This window comes from Aspergillus pseudonomiae, assembly GCF_009193645.1.
Source record: "Aspergillus pseudonomiae strain CBS 119388 unplaced genomic scaffold BDV37scaffold_16, whole genome shotgun sequence".
Classification (NCBI taxonomy): Eukaryota; Fungi; Ascomycota; class Eurotiomycetes; order Eurotiales; family Aspergillaceae; genus Aspergillus; species Aspergillus pseudonomiae.
Genome location: NW_022476008.1, coordinates 253,044 through 268,414, shown reverse-complemented (window position 1 = coordinate 268,414; position 15,371 = coordinate 253,044). Strand labels below are relative to the sequence as shown.

Here is a 15,371-nt window from a genome sequence, read left to right as displayed (position 1 = left end):
CAACAATCACCACTTCGGGGTTCGTTTTCGTGGCCGATCGGTGCATGTATATGGCACGGCGTGGAAGCATGCTGTGATCCCTACTCCTGGCAGTCGAGCAATAATCATTTTCATGGATACATGAGCACTGAGCCATCATAGTAAATCCTCATACGGTCGAGACCAGCTGCTCGCATCAAACAATAATGCATAAGGTTGCCCAAAGATTATCTATATATACACGAAAAGAAACTGACGCTATGTGCTCCATCATGCAACACCAGTGGACAAGGACCTATAGTGACAAAGGCCGAGCACATTCTTTTGACCAAGCCCCAATTCAAAATTAAAAATAAACGCCGGAATCCTTCCGCTAATGCAAATGCGTACACACACTTTTGTCAAACCACAGATTATAATAACAACTTCCTATCTCTCTTCGTGGGACTTGGGGTTCGCATGCGATTTTCCCGAGTGCGGCTCCGCTCATTGACGAAGTCCCGTGTTGGCGAGTCTTCGAGCATTAACGGTTTTTCTTTTTTATGATCAAGACTCGGCGCATGGGTCTGGTAATTAAACCCACCCGAGTGCTGGTAGGACGGCTGGGAGGGGCCTAATGAAGGGTGATGCTGTCCGGACGGTTGCCGAGAAAAGCTGGGGGCAGAAGGATGAGTATACTCGTGTTGATTGTAACGGTTTCTGAACGAACGGAAGGACCAGTTGCTGACAACGGTAACTGTCGAAATGGTCGCGAGGAAGAACATCTGGAGGGCATTAGTCACTGCAGCTGGTCTAGGTGGGGTTTGGAACAGAAGACATACAATCGCTTTCCAGCTAATGGGGTCGATGAAGCTGTTGATGATGATCGCCATGGTATGTGCCGACACCTTTGCCCGTCCGACCTTCGCTGGATCCCGGTTCATACAGCGTTCCCAGTTTTCACAGACTGTCTCCAGCGCTGGAAGTCGATCTCCGCCGCCGCACTTGTTATCCACGTAGCTCTTCGCACACGTCGCCATTTCTGCTAATATTGTATCGGACACCTCTTCCGCCGCCTGCTCGAACTCCGCCCGAATAGCCGACACAAATCCAAACACCACGTACACGGCGAGCGAGAACAGAGACAGGTTCACGACCAACTGGGCCCACCACGACAGGATACTCGGAACGTTGGGGTGTGCCTCGAGCAAAGCGAAAAAGTCCGAGAAAGAAGACATACGCGATGCCGGTTGGGCCTGCCCCTGAATGTGTCCCTGGTTCTGGTTCTGCTTGTTGGCTGATACGTGCTCGTCCTCACTCTCATCATCACTCTCCCTGCGAAATTGCATATCTAGTGCCTTGTCCCTTCGTCTTCTCTTCTGTACCCGGCGAGCCAACGCATTGGAATAATGATTCAGACGAGGAATCTCGCCCCGCCCGGGACTGGGCGCAAACCGTCCGTACATGTTGAATAATGAATTTCGATGGCCCGACTTCATGGGCGGCTCCGGAGTATCTTCGTTATCTGCGTTCTCGGGAGACGACATATTCTCTGCACCGGACGAGAAATCAACATCGAACTTGCGCGGGGTCATGAATGCGGACTGGCCAAAGAGGGATTTCGGGGTGCCAGGCGGGTCTTGGGGTCGCGACTGGGAGAAGAGGAAGGGCTGTGAATTGGGTTCACGCAAGGCTGGTGTCTGTTTCTTGTCGGGAGATTCGAAGATGCGATAGGGTCCTGTGCGGAGTCAAATTAAATTAGCAATGATTGTGACGGGCGGAGTGCATGGAGGCCGCACGTTTCTTTTGGTTGTCATGCTGCATGCTGAGCTGATAGAAGGGTGAAGTCACATCCCCTGGGGCTCTTGTCTGCCATTCGAAGTCCATCGGACTTTCTGCTGATCGTTTGTCCATCTTGAATGATGGAAGGTAAAATGTCCTAAACACGAAGCGCGTGTGAGGCGGGATGACAGAAAGGTAGAGAAAGATTTGGAGTACCTGATTGACATTCGTTCGATCGGCGAATTTTTGACCATTCCCGATCGGTGATGGTAAACAAATCTGGCAGCCCTAGTGCACTTACCCTGGCAACGGGTTCCCCTCAGCCTACATTATTCTTTTCTTTTGGTTTATTTATTTCATTTTATTTTTCTTTATGTGAGTTTCTCCTTATGTTCATCAGAATGCGTCCAATGTTGAACAGCAGAGTAGCAGTAATGAGGGAGAAGGCAATAAAAAATGGCGGTGACAGGCGATATGCAGGGGCTGAACGTAACATATATTGCTCACGAAGTATAAATACGAAGCAGCCTCACATATGACGCAGACTGAACAGTACCTCCTCATACTTCACTACAATATTATAGGTCTCTGCAGTGGCTTTTCCTAAACCCAGGTATTGCGGTCGGAAATCTATACACTGTCTTTCTTTTATTCTTCAATAGTATCTTACTACTCGATACGTAGCATCGGTAGAAAATAAAAACAAAGGTTGATTTGTTCATGGTCATCACGTATTCACACGAATAGAATATCGAAATATCAAACTAAGGGTATGAGGATAAGCAGTCTAAAAATAGGATCTAGGTCGTAACCCATCATCACTGGTGCCAAAAGTACAAAAACAAAAATCTTGGGTAGAAGAACGACTGCGCCGAGAAGATACTGAAACAACCACCGAGGAGAAAAGGGCGAATTCTAATCAACTCCATAACCGAGGCTTGTGGGCCTAAGAAGTATCGCAAGATAGAAACAAGACAAGTATACAACATCAGGATATTCACAGCTTTGCGTGATCATGGTCGACTAACTCGAAATCATCATCGGCGAGGTAGCCCGTAGCAATCTCACCCTCCCGGGTGATGATTTCGTATTCCTCGACAAGCTTCTCGGTTTCTCGTGTCTCGAATTTCTCTACTGCCTTGCTTATCGCATCAGAGAGAATTGTCTGTCCCGACACTTGGTATGGCTCGAACAGAGCTTCCTCCTGAAGGTGTCCTGGAAGATCCTTTGCGGCTGAGGGTTCATCAACATCTTCCGCCGCGGAGGAGTCGGATGGGCCGCTGTCAAGGGCCTCCCGAATGTCGTGTCGCAGGGTGAACTTGGCGGTGGTAGCCAGCTGGTTGGACTTGGCCTTTCGGTCGAGCTGCAAGAGACGGGAATACCTTTCATGGCGTCAGTCTTCATTAACACTGGGAGGAGACTCTATGACAACGTACTTCAGGGAGTGACTCTGAGGCGCCGCGGGACGAGTCACTGGGTCAGACAGAGAGACCTCGTGATGCGGGAGCGCCGCTCGGCCACCGTAGGCCCATTTGGACTTGTGGTTATAGACCCTTTTGGCCGCGGTACCGTTATGACGAAGATCGATGGAGTCAGACATGATGACTGTTTTTCAATGAGGTATAAATGACTGATGACGACAGTATGGAGAAGGAGACGCGAGTGAACCGATAGGATGAGGTTGATATAAGGGTACTCAGATCGAGCTGTCAAACGGGATGGTGGAGGTAATTGCCGCCACTTAGCAGAAGAGGCAAGAACGAGGTGGAAGGGATTATTAAGAGTGAGAGGTAGCCCGAGGGACCGGAGTTGGATGGAGAACAGGGACCCTGCGCGAGGAAGGAGGCCTTGGGGGGGTTGAGTCACCAATGTCTGGGCTTAAACGGAGTCATGGAACAATCAACACTCCCTGAATGGCCCGGTAATGTTCATTCAACCCAAAAATAGACACAATAGACGCTGGAGAATGTGGAGCGAGAGCAAGTCTTTGATCGATCTGTCTTCCTGAACAAAATAAAGGAGAAGACGAAGAAGGAGTCGAAGCGGAGAAAGAGGAGATAGCATTCATATCAGATCATATCGTATCATATTGACTCCGCAGCACGAGGACCGAGCGAGGCGTTGCTGACTACGGCAGTCATGCTCCGCGAGGAGATGATAAATGGCCATCCTATGACGATCGGCCTTCCTTATCGTGACTGCGAGGGGGAATCCTATTCCTGCTCGCCGAACGCCCCCTGACGCCACTTTGGAACCATGGTTGTTTCCTACGTCCTGAATACTCGGGCGACGAGTAGTTGGATGGCGATCGCCGCATTGGGATTCGCCGTCAACCTGATCCACTGCCTCAGGCACAGCCAGCCACCCGGGATGGTGATTGGCCATCACGTCAGCACTACGGACGTCCGCCTAATAGAGACGCCGACTTTACTATGACGCGAAGGGCTGATCAAATATGTAAAATACTTGGAAAAATTCACTCGAAATCGATAGTATTTTAGTACATTGTGTTTTCCACATCCATGGTTGGGTATGCGAATAGAAACCAGCCTTCTGGACGTATCTTGCGTCACTGGAACAGCACTACTGGTACTTGATGCTTATCAGCTGTGGGCGGCGATGCTCCATCTGATTGCAGGAACCCCAGGCAGATGACTTTGCTCCATCGGGCGGCTCGGGGTCACCTGCAGGGTTAGTCAACCGTTGCCTTAACCTCGGTCCAGAACCTCTCCGATGACTCAATCGTGCATTAACCCTTGCCTGACTCAGCTATGCCTTGGTATGTACATAACTCAACTGGTTGCCCAGCGCTGGAGTCAGCAATCTAACATTCCACAATCCTATAGTGACTGGCAAGGCGTGCGCAGCAAAAGCTATTACGTGTATAATCTAAATACTATTGACTTGTTCTGAATTTATACATGATTATATTCACGTGTGATTTCGATGCTGTGTGTAGAGGTCCTAAGGTTGAAGAAACTGGGCAGGCTGTATACTTAATTTGATCACAGTGGAAGTACAGCAAACTAAAACTGGATGGTAGAACTACGGGGCCAACAGGCTTAGTTTTTAATTAAAAATTTTGGTTCTACTACTGATATGTTATTTTAATACTTTTAGAAGTATGTACTGCGGAAAGGAATTATCGAGCCATAGTAGTAATACGCTAGATTTTGGAAGTTTACTGTGGTAATAGAATACGTATTTAATAATTTTAAAAACATGCACCCTAGAGTATTGAATCTTTAGACACGAAAAGAAACGTTGACATGGTTAAGACACGGTGAAAATACTGTTGATCCACAGTATTTTCAACCCTAGGACCGCCCAGTAGGAATCGACCTCATTCGATTGAGCTGTCGAACAGCTTCGGCAGCCTATGAATCTATGATCATACAGAAGTTAATAGAACCAGTTATTTTGCCATAAATTCAGGGTATGAAAGAGTAGAGATTCTACAAGTGACAGCCATACTATACATCGAATATCGTATTTCACATTGTATTCATCTTTCCAGCATGCCTCTCACAACCTCTTCAGTGTGATCATCAGTAAAGGTAAAATGACTGTAGCCCTTCCACTCAGTCAAGACCGATCCCTCGAGTCTATCCGCCATCCATCGAGCCATTTCAACGGGAGTATTTCGGTCCTTGTCGCCAGACCATAAACGAACCCCAGGGAAATCAATCTCCCGTAAGCCAAAGCCCCATGGCCTTGTAAGAATCCTACACTCCTGGACATACCCCTGAGACCCCTGTCGAAAACTCTCTCGTACAATCTTAGCTGCATGTTTGAGGATTTTCTCATCCTCGAAGACGACAGAGTCCGTTTTGTTGAAATTGTTCTTAACCGTTTGCGCTAGCAGCTCCTCCAGAACCTTTGGGTCTGGGTGGTGAGCAGCCGGTACAATAGTCCAATCAGTGTACAGTCGCCCCAGACCGGAGAACCACCTCCCCAGGTTCCACAGGACGCGTGAACGAAGAGACATACCCTGCCTGCCGGCCTCAAGGGGCGCAAATCCGACGAGTACACCTACGCCCTTCAGGTTCTCCTTGGCTAGGGCCTTTGCACACACAAGTGAGTAAGGTCCTCCACCGGAGCCACCAAGGACTCGGTACTGATCTAGACCCAGTTTACCCGTGAACTCTTTGACGTCGGCGGGCCAGTCAAGGAGTTGTCGGTTTGGTTGAAACGTTGACAGCCCCATTCCAGGTCGGTCAAGGGCGAAGATTCGGGCACCATGTCGCAGGCCCAGCTCGTGGAAGTCGATCTCATAACGACATGCGGGTAAGCCATGGAAGTAGAGAAGTGGTCTTCCTTGTGGGGAACCGTATTCGGCGAAACCGAGGGTGCGGCCGTCAGAGAGGGTCAGGGTTTGATCTAATTGTGCAGGGTCTGCTGCTGTTGACGATGTGTTGCAGGATTCTGTAGGCACAGCATGCTTTGTCTTAGACGCAGAAAGTGTGGACGAGCTTCTCCTTGAAGTTGATGAAAGGAAACCCTCTGTTGCTGATATTAAACGACGGTATCCGACGGTCATTTTTCTTAGTATGGTGGAAGGTACTGTTTGATTCCTCTGGACTCGCATGGTGGCTAACTTGTATTTATATTAACGGTTAGTCCGAGGAACCCCCGCTGGCTCATTTTACGTTGCTTACGCTGATCGCCGAGAAATACGAACTGGCCGGTGATGGAGCAATCCACCGCGTCATCTGACTATTCCCTCTATATAAATTCCATATTGATCCACCTCATTTAAACCATACATCAAGTCTCAACATAATCTAAGGAAAAATTCAAAACCGGAAAACAAGCCCTCCCTGACCTCATTCTATCCAAATAAACAACAATGTCATCAGTTCCTACCCGAGCTCTTCTACCACTATATACAACTCGCCAACATGGTATTCTCCTCACTCAGAGATTACCACGACCCTTGATACATCGCGAATCTTCAGTCCTTCTCAGATCCTTCTCGACCCGGTTCCCTGTGGCGAACAAGCAGACAAGCTCATCAAACCCAGACTCAAACGAACCACCTCAGTACCCTGCTTTCAGCTTCGACGCACTGGGAATAAGCAAAGGAACGAAAGTATTTGTCATTGCAATCCTGTGTTGTTTTGGGACCATGGAGACCTGGTTCTGGTGCAAGGCTATTTGGCGCTGGTGGCAGGGAAAGACCGAAGAGGTGGAGACAACTCAGGCAACAAAGTAATTGGAATGGCTAGAAGTGAGACAGGGACCTCTTGAACCTATGATCCTTCTCATTGTGTATAACTAGGTCGTATCACCACTATGGATGATTGCCGCTGGAACTACCTAATTAGGAAATAATTTGGCCAAGACTCATGGAGCTAAAAATGGCGCAAAGCCTAAGACTAAAAAACCCAAACTATTATTGGCTAGGGCAAGCCACTACGTAGAAGGGCTGGCCGTGCCTCTATACAATTATCACATTTGACCCCTCGAACATTATTCCCAGAACCCTCGTAGCCAAATACATTGCAAGCCGCGGGCCAGGTTTCTAGTTAAAGACTTTGAGTAAACCGAAAATGATGGTTGACCGACGGGCCTTACCTTGATTCACACGAAAATCCTTGGCAAGTAAGGATAGGGACCAGATATCACTAGTGCTAGTGGGATTCAGCCGAAGTATAAAACTCATATGTCTTGAATATTTCCAGATGATCTCTGTATCTACATTGAAATTGACGGCTAAAGACTAGTCCGGTAATTCAACATGGCTGCCATATACCAAAGCTCAGAAAAATAATCATATTTTGCTATCGAGAAAACGTTTGATGCAACCAAGTAGCCATGGCTTGAAACTGTACGCCAGGAGCAAGTTTCAGCCCAAACTCCCGAGGAACACAGCTGACCAGGACGTCTGGATGTTCGGCCTTCTCATTGAAGGCGTAAGCAATGCACAACCGAGACTCGAATATTAACCCAAGCAAACCATACCTTCATCTTGTCTGCTAGACTGACGATGGAGTGGCTTTTTGAGAATGTGTTAGGGCCTCGCACGCATTCTGTCCTGACTTGGGTGGAAGAATGTACCTTATGCAGGCTTAATAATAGCTCTTCACATCGGCTGCATCGTTGCAGTTGCGACATGTATGAAAATAAAACGGATGAGCTTACTGGATTTGTTCTATAGAAGCAGATCCGAAGAACGACCGTGCGAATGTAATAGCCACATGCTTGTAGGTCGTAGCGCCTCCCGTTTGGCCACAGAAGGGCGCGTTGATAGCAGACCAGAGCGCAGCAGCGACTTCACATGCGGGGAGTCTTAGACCAGAAATCATGACATGACAATATGCCTACAGATCGGATGTCACTTACTGGACTTGCCATCTGTAAAGGCCAAAGCGAGTCACAGGCCCGCCATAGGAGCTGGGTACAGTCCTAAGCAGAAGGCGAAAGTGTAACGTGTGATAATTCATACAATCGAGTAGAGAATAAACACCTGTTGGTTGTTTCTGAATATTTGAAAAGTGTTCTACCGGGGTAACGAGTCGTGGGAAATCTCCCAGCAGAATATCGTCTCTGACTGGGGTCTTCTGGGCCCGAGTTCTCGGCGGAGAAGACGAAACCTTGCAAGATTTATCTAGCAATTGACATAGTCCCACTATCTAGCCGTACTTCATCATACGCCCCCAAGCATTGTATTAGTTGAAGCAGACAGTAAGCCTTGGTTTGATTGTCTCGGATGCATGAGTCAGTATCCTGAAGGGACAGAGCCCTGGCGTGGATGAGGGGTCTCGATGATAAAATTATGCCCGTAAGTGTTTCAAGGCATATCCAAGTAACCATGAAGAATGATACTCAGCGAGGAAGTGATGCTGACTTCGACTCACCAGGTCAACGACGGAAAGATGTGCGACTCGGACGTAGATATTAAGTGAGAAGGGGTCTGTGTTACTCCGCCGGCTCGGCGGAGTAGTAGAACCTTGGTCAGTGCTAAGTTGTCATGGCTGGTAATGGAGGTTTGACGATCATCACTTTAGGTGGAATACTAGTCCGCCGACTCGGCGGAGTGAAATACTCTTCCCACTGATCAGTCTAGTTTACCTTCTCGTTTTTTCTTTCTTAATTGTTTATAAGTGCTTGATTGTCTTCAGCAGACAGCATGTTCTTAGATATCGTCACCCTCTAGCGCACTGGTATATCATGCCTACCAACACATGGTCGTCGCAAACAGGCGACACAGCAGTGTCGTCAAGAACTTCGACACCTGCGATACCTGAAAAGCCTAACGAAGATGCTTCATCTTCATACGACCATCAGGCTATGGAGGATAGAAGTAAGGGAGAGACTGGATCTGGTCTGGACGATGCGCCAACCGATGCTCCAAGCACTGGTGGCTTCACTTTGCTCATGACCGTCACAGCTTTGGCTCTGAGCATGTTTTTGGTACGACTTCACCTTTCGAACCGTTCGACCATTGTGACGCTAATATTGGATCGCAATGAATAGGTTTCGCTAGATATGGTAAGCAGATTTGGCCATTGGGCGAAGGCGTCAATTTTCAATACATGACGAGCAAGGAGCTAATCAGTCCTTCTACGTCAGACCATTGTCGCAACGGCAATCCCGAAGATCACCGATGAGTTTGGTGGGATTGAGGAGGAGGCTTGGTACGGTTCAGCGTTTTTCATTACACTAGGAAGCTTCCAAGCGGCGTGGGGGAAAGGATACAAGTACTTTCCGCTGAAGATATCCTTCCTCGTGTCAATCTTTCTCTTTGAGGTTGGCAGTTTAGTGTGCGGTACGTTTCAACTTGAGAAGTGTCCCATGTCCTCGGTGTCTGACTGGTTCTCTATGTTTTGTTTAGGTGTCGCGCCGAATAGCATTGCGCTCATTGTTGGACGGGCTATCACCGGCGTCGGAGGCGCTGGAATTTCTTCGGGTGCCTTTACCATTATCGCATTATCCGCACCACCTAGACAGCGACCAGCATATATTGGAATCCTGGGTGCCTCTTATGGAATCGCTGCAGCTATTGGACCTCTGGTTGGCGGTGCTTTCACTACCCACGTTACCTGGCGATGGTGTTTTTATATCAATCTGCCGATTGGCGGACTGGCGGCCGGAATCATCCTGTTCTTCTACCGACCTCCTCCTCCATTGCCCTTCCTGAATACACCACTGAAAGAGAAGATACTCCAAATGGATCTACCTGGTACCTTGATCCTGGTTTCGGCTCTGGTCTGCTATGTCCTTGCCTTACAGTGGGGTGGAGTTTCGCTGCCATGGGGTGATTCTAAAGTCGTTGGAACATTAGTTGGATTTGGTGTGCTGTTAATTTCCTTTGCCATTGTGCAATGGGCACAAAAGGAACGCGCCGCAATGATTGGGCGACTGTTCCGCCGAAATGTCGTGATCATGATGATCTACATTGACCTGCTAGCGGGAACCTTTTTCTTGCTGGTATACTACCTGCCAATCTACTTCCAGGTGGTGTCGGGTGTCTCTGCTGCCCAGAGCGGAATCCGGAACCTGCCTCTGATCCTTGGCCAAAGTGTTTCGACTGTCATATCTGGTGTTGCCCTCAGCAGGTTTGGATACCCACAACCATTCCTCTTGGTTGGGGGAGTACTCACCGCGATTGGATCAGGCCTGCTGTACACGCTTGACGTTAATACTGGCTCTGGAAAATGGATTGGCTACCAGCTGCTAGCAGGTATCGGCATTGGATGGTGCTTCCAAGTTCCTGTGGTGACGGCACAGGCATCTGTCGCGCCGGAGGATCTACCGTCTGTGACGGCCATGGTACTCAGTACGTTCTTCGCCCACTTCAAGTTTTTCAGGCAGTAGTCACTAACATTTTCCAGCTGTACAAACCCTAGGGGGATCGGTCTTCGTTTCAGCCGGCCAATCAGCTATGGTCAATGTTCTTCTCAAACACCTCCAGAGTGAGACCTCAACCGTAGATGCCTTCACGGTTGCGATGACAGGCGCAACGGAGCTACACCAAAAGTTCTCTTCCGCTCAAATGCAGTTCATACTGACTGCCTACATGGATGGCCTCCAGGCGGCATTTCTGGTGGCCGTTGTCGCGTCCAGCGTGGCCACCGTGGTCTGTTTGGCGACTCGGTGGGTTAAATTCTCGGGTCAAACTACTGCTGCTGCCGCTGCATGATGACAGTGTTAGAAATCTGTGTTGTAATACCAGCTTTGGAAACATTTTTAGAGTCTCTCAGAGGGAGTACTACTTCTAGTGGTAGTACCAGTATTCATATAGAAGGAATAGTGGTAGGAATGGTATCTGATCTCGGGAACGTAGCGGGATGACAAGGATTTATATAGCAGGAGGCGGTCAACGACAGTGCTTACTTTTGCTCCCTGAACCTCAAGCAAAAGAGACGCGCTATCTTCTCATCTATCACTCTCTCATTCCTGGCTTTTAGATGTACTTCTGTTCACCCTTATCCCTCAAATATCCATGCAGGCACTGACATGCATATTGGCCTTAGTTTACAACCATCAGTGCGATGATGCGGACTCATCAGCATCCAACCTCAACCCCGCCCGAGGACGAGCAACCACCTCGGAAGAAAATACGAAAGGGGACCCGCAGTTGTTGGGAATGTAAGTGATCAAGTGAGGCATTCCGCCACTAGCTAGTAGGCACAGGCTGATTGCAAGACAGGCAAACATCGTAAGGTTCGCTGTCATTTCGTTTCTGATGGCGACCAGAGTTGTCGCGAATGCCTGTCAAGGGGGGTTTCCTGTCGCAGCCAGGACTTACCAGAGCCCGAAAATGCTCGCGAATCAGATCGTGCGTCCCTGAGTGATCGACTTGGCCGCGTAGAGTCGCTTCTTGAGAGAGTTCTGCGACGGCTGGACACCGTCGGTGGTGTTGAGGAGGCGCGGGCGTCCATGACGACTGATAATGATCACGGCTTAACCTCTAGTGCAGCTGCCACGCCTGCAAATGAAAACGCCCCAGTCCTGTCGCTATTTGATAGTGGAGTAGTAAGTCTCATGACCAAAACTTGTATGGGAAGATCCCTTAACATAAAGCAGCTTGGCTTTCGACGATCCGAGGTCTCTACGCCAAATATCACATTGTTTAGTGCAACCACTCGCGACTGGGAAAGGCTACGCCAAGAGCTTCTGGGTTTGTTGCCATCACATAGCGCTTTGAGAAGACTTGAACAAGCCAATAGCTGCTGGTGGCTAGTCAGGGCTCAATGCTTCCAGGAATACGAGGAATCGCTACTCTCAAGCGCCGCGGCAGCCTGTTCGGACAGTCACCCAACCGCGATCGCCAAAGTCCTTTTGTGGGCGGCAATTTGTCTCCAGCAGCTCCCACGGGGATCTGACATTGAATCATTGGAACTTCCGTATCCTCCCACCCGCCTGATTGCAAACTGTGTCAAGCTTGTGGCACATTCCATCAGCTCTGACGAGACTTTAGTAAGTAGCCTTGATGGGTTGGAATGTCTAGTACTTCAAGGCGTACTTTACAACAATGATGGAAAACTGCGGAGCGCCTGGTTGTGCTATCGCCGGGCGCTGAGCGTTGCTCAAATCATCGGGTTACATCGCCTGGCCGCAGACTCGACGGACGAGCCTGCATCCGTTTCCAGGGCAAAACATATCTGGAATCATATCATTTACGCAGACCGATATCTCTCTTTAATGCTAGGAATGTATCATGGCATCACGGACGTGGCCCTGGATTCAAAGCGAAGCGGGAACCAGACACTGAATCCACCCCCCATGGAGGTTCTCTGTCGCATAGCTGGATCCATTATCGAACGAAACCAGAAGTTTAGCGAAGTTACACCTTCAATGGTTCGAACGACACAAACCATCGATGCGGAGCTTATGTCCGTTGACCCTCCATTGGTGGTTGAGGGCCCAATTGTCTTATCGCCAGGAAAATCCATCGAGCGAGCTCAAGCCTACACCACACTCATGACGCAGTTGTGGCATTATCAACTCATCGCCTGGCTCCATCTGCCACTGCTGTTGGAATCTGGCACTGAGAGACGCTATGACTACAGCCGGCAAAGCTGTCTAGAGGCATCCCGGCATATGATTACATGCTATACATCGATCCGTCGCCTCACTGCGCATAGCTTTTGTTGCAAATCGCTGGACTTCCAGGCATTTACTGCCGCTGTCACTCTCCTGATCAATATCCTCGGACCGACCGGTCGATCTCACCCTGACTCCAATGACTGGCCTGCCATCGAAACCGTAATGACAACCCTGGAGACACTGGCACAGGGACAGCCACCCGACAAGGTAGCAACTCGTGGTCTTAGCGTTCTGCGGACTTTGAAAAGGGTTGCGACGAGAAGCAACGCAACCCAGTCTGATCTCTCCGAGGGACTTCCTCCCGTGGACGGCCAATCTGGACGCATCAAAGTTGACATTCCATACTTTGGCACCATTTCCCTTGACTATAGTACTCGCAGCAATCTCCCAGGGCAACAACCGCTTAATAGCGGTCCACCAAAGCATATCGGTACAGACCTGGCTTCCGATAGTGCGCTCTCCTCAAACGCCGGAAATACTACCGAGGCAAGCACTGTGCATGATCAGGCTATGAATGTGGGGCCCTGGCCAGAAGCTTGCCTGGAACTTGGCCCTGCCGATATATGGTCATTTGATCCGGATTTAACAGTGTTGCCCTCCTTCTTGCCCGATTTGGAAGACACCTGGGACTTGGGGCTTTGAATAGGATCCGGGTGACTTGCACCGTGCAAGGGAGTAGGCATCTACAAATGTACTTTAAGAAGCGCTTCGGCATTTTGCGACCATAGAAGGACTAGCAATATCTACCATTTGCCGGGTATTTACATTATATCAGCATACTCGATGTAAGTTGAGCTAGATAGAGCGGAATTGATATTGGGTATGATCGGTGGGAATATGGTAGCCTACCTCACCAAACTGTTCTCTATTATAGCTCTGAAGAACACACTCTCCGACAGCTTAGATGTATTATGTCGGGAGGATAATTGACAGAATATAACTAAATCATCTAGACGCAGGCAAAAGATGACGCATTCCTAGCATCTCCTCCAATGAACTTTTGTTGGAGAGGGTAGGGGCACAAGTCTCTCGCTGTGCCGTTGTTCCCTTTGGTGGCTTGTAGAGTAGCCGGAGCAAGATCTTTCTCGACCCAGTCCGTGAGTTGAGAGAGGGCACCATTCGGAACTGGTCCGAGACCACCATGGCAATGGCCAACTCCGGGTGCCTCAAACAGACGATAGAAGTCATGGGCACTTGGATCCGCCTTCAATACCTCCTCGAAATACTTGGTCGATCCTCGCGGCGGGATGGCTTCATCAGCAAGGCCGTGCCAGGTGATTACCTTGCCACCGTTGGCTTTGAACTTGGACAGGTCAGGGTTGGTATTCGCAAGCATCGGCGCATACTGGAAAGCGGATTCATGCAGACTTGTGAAGAACGCGGACTCAGTCATATTGTTCCAAGCAAACTCTGGGTCCTTGGCAACAAGATACCGGAACCAATTCCCAGACAGGTCAGCCCCGGAGGAATAACATGTACCGTTGGCAGCGCACGCAGTGGGGATGTAGAGAGTGGTGAGCATTGCATCTTTGTTTACTCCAAACCAACCGCCTTTCCCGGAACCTGACCAGGCTGCCTGAACGGCGGCGGCGCCAGAAGCAGTCAACTTGTGTGTTTTCCCTCTGCAAGTATATTCCTGTCCAACGAAGCTGTGAGCCGTGACATTGCACAGGTCAGGTGAACTAATTATACCGTCTTGAACGCCATCTAGAAAATCGCAGGCGCTGACGGCTGCACTAACAAAAGCCTCGATCTCGCAGGGGGATGGGTAAGTGCCTAGATTGTGCATCACTTGGGTGGGCCAATATGCCGCCGGTATGAAGGTTTCCATATTCAAAGCAGGAGCGACGGCCAAGATGCCATCGAACGCATCAGGGAAATTCTGAGCCATCGCAAGGCCTTGCCGTCCACCACCAGAGCATCCGGTGAAGTAAGAGTAATTGGCCGCTCTCTGATAATAGGACTTGGTGATTTGCTTTCCAATGACGGCCATGTCGTTTGTGGCTTTCGATGCGTAGTTTTCCAAGAGGAACCAGTTGACGTTGCCTTTGCTGCTGAGAGCCCACTCAAGCTCGGTGGGAATGGCTCCCGTCCCAGTGGCGTGGCCGCCATCGGTGGATGACGCAGCGAATCCTTGGGCAACGGCGTACGTGAGGTATGTAGCACCAAACCCGGTGCTGTAGCCACCTCCGCCCAGGCCTTGGAACCTGCCATTCCAACCCTCGAGCGGGAGCCACACTTGCGTAGTAATTGTGTCGTTCCAGCCTGGGTGGGTATGGAGGACCGTGACATTGCAGAAGCTGATGGTATACCGACCACCATCATTCGTTCCGGGCCCAAGGCTGACGGTGGAAAAGTTGTGAGCTTCGTGGGCTTGAATGTCGAGAATGGCAGCGCCTGTCACTTCGGGCTTGGGAAAATATCCAGGTGAGCATTTGGAAGCAGATGCTGCTTGGAAGAGGACAGCACTCAAACAGAGCAAAGGTGCGGCAGGCAAAAACATCGTGGCAATTGAGGACAGGAAATAGTTTAGCAAAAATGAGCCATGGACTTGAACATGCTTATATAGAAAAGAG

The 15,371-nt window shown here is 49.5% G+C and overlaps 7 protein-coding genes across 7 annotated transcripts; 3 read left to right on the top strand and 4 right to left on the bottom strand.

Annotated features, from left to right (window-relative positions):
• Nucleotides 1–392: 392 nt before the first annotated feature.
• On the bottom strand, nt 393–2,581 carry BDV37DRAFT_292096 (putative nuclear envelope protein Brr6; the record flags this gene model as incomplete). The annotated part of the gene is made up of 3 exons (XM_032089104.1): nt 1,758–2,581; nt 801–1,696; nt 393–743 (listed from the first exon to the last, which is right to left on the bottom strand). Exons 1-3 carry the CDS (start codon nt 1,870–1,872, stop codon nt 393–395), a joined length of 1,362 nt encoding a protein of 453 aa, XP_031943854.1. The 5' UTR covers nt 1,873–2,581.
• BDV37DRAFT_57867 (uncharacterized protein) lies at nt 2,366–3,702 on the bottom strand. The gene is made up of 3 exons (XM_032090908.1): nt 3,607–3,702; nt 3,177–3,345; nt 2,366–3,122 (listed from the first exon to the last, which is right to left on the bottom strand). Exons 2-3 carry the CDS (start codon nt 3,338–3,340, stop codon nt 2,738–2,740), a joined length of 549 nt encoding a protein of 182 aa, XP_031943853.1. The 5' UTR covers nt 3,341–3,345; nt 3,607–3,702; the 3' UTR covers nt 2,366–2,737.
• Nucleotides 3,703–5,188: 1,486 nt separating this feature from the next.
• BDV37DRAFT_242711 (alpha/beta fold hydrolase) lies at nt 5,189–6,425 on the bottom strand. The gene is made up of 2 exons (XM_032081354.1): nt 6,361–6,425; nt 5,189–6,300 (listed from the first exon to the last, which is right to left on the bottom strand). The coding sequence occupies exon 2, from the start codon at nt 6,278–6,280 to the stop codon at nt 5,246–5,248; it is 1,035 nt and encodes a 344-aa protein (XP_031943852.1). The 5' UTR covers nt 6,281–6,300; nt 6,361–6,425; the 3' UTR covers nt 5,189–5,245.
• A 68-nt stretch (nt 6,426–6,493) lies between these two features.
• On the top strand, nt 6,494–7,066 carry BDV37DRAFT_242710 (uncharacterized protein). The gene has a single exon (XM_032081353.1). The coding sequence runs from the start codon at nt 6,590–6,592 to the stop codon at nt 6,953–6,955; it is 366 nt and encodes a 121-aa protein (XP_031943851.1). The 5' UTR covers nt 6,494–6,589; the 3' UTR covers nt 6,956–7,066.
• A 1,847-nt stretch (nt 7,067–8,913) lies between these two features.
• BDV37DRAFT_269877 (MDR family MFS transporter) lies at nt 8,914–10,885 on the top strand (the record flags this gene model as incomplete). The annotated part of the gene is made up of 4 exons (XM_032084451.1): nt 8,914–9,156; nt 9,316–9,511; nt 9,578–10,522; nt 10,578–10,885. 4 exons carry the CDS (start codon nt 8,914–8,916, stop codon nt 10,883–10,885), a joined length of 1,692 nt encoding a protein of 563 aa, XP_031943850.1.
• Nucleotides 10,886–11,103: 218 nt separating this feature from the next.
• Nucleotides 11,104–13,624, top strand: BDV37DRAFT_242707 (uncharacterized protein). Its single transcript, XM_032081352.1, has 3 exons — nt 11,104–11,334; nt 11,396–11,721; nt 11,773–13,624. The coding sequence occupies exons 1-3, from the start codon at nt 11,238–11,240 to the stop codon at nt 13,435–13,437; spliced, it is 2,088 nt and encodes a 695-aa protein (XP_031943849.1). The 5' UTR covers nt 11,104–11,237; the 3' UTR covers nt 13,438–13,624.
• Nucleotides 13,625–13,744: 120 nt separating this feature from the next.
• On the bottom strand, nt 13,745–15,298 carry BDV37DRAFT_269875 (Tannase/feruloyl esterase; the record flags this gene model as incomplete). Its single annotated transcript, XM_032084450.1, has 1 exon — nt 13,745–15,298. One exon carries the CDS (start codon nt 15,296–15,298, stop codon nt 13,745–13,747), a length of 1,554 nt encoding a protein of 517 aa, XP_031943848.1.
• Between the last annotated feature and the right edge of the window lie 73 nt (nt 15,299–15,371).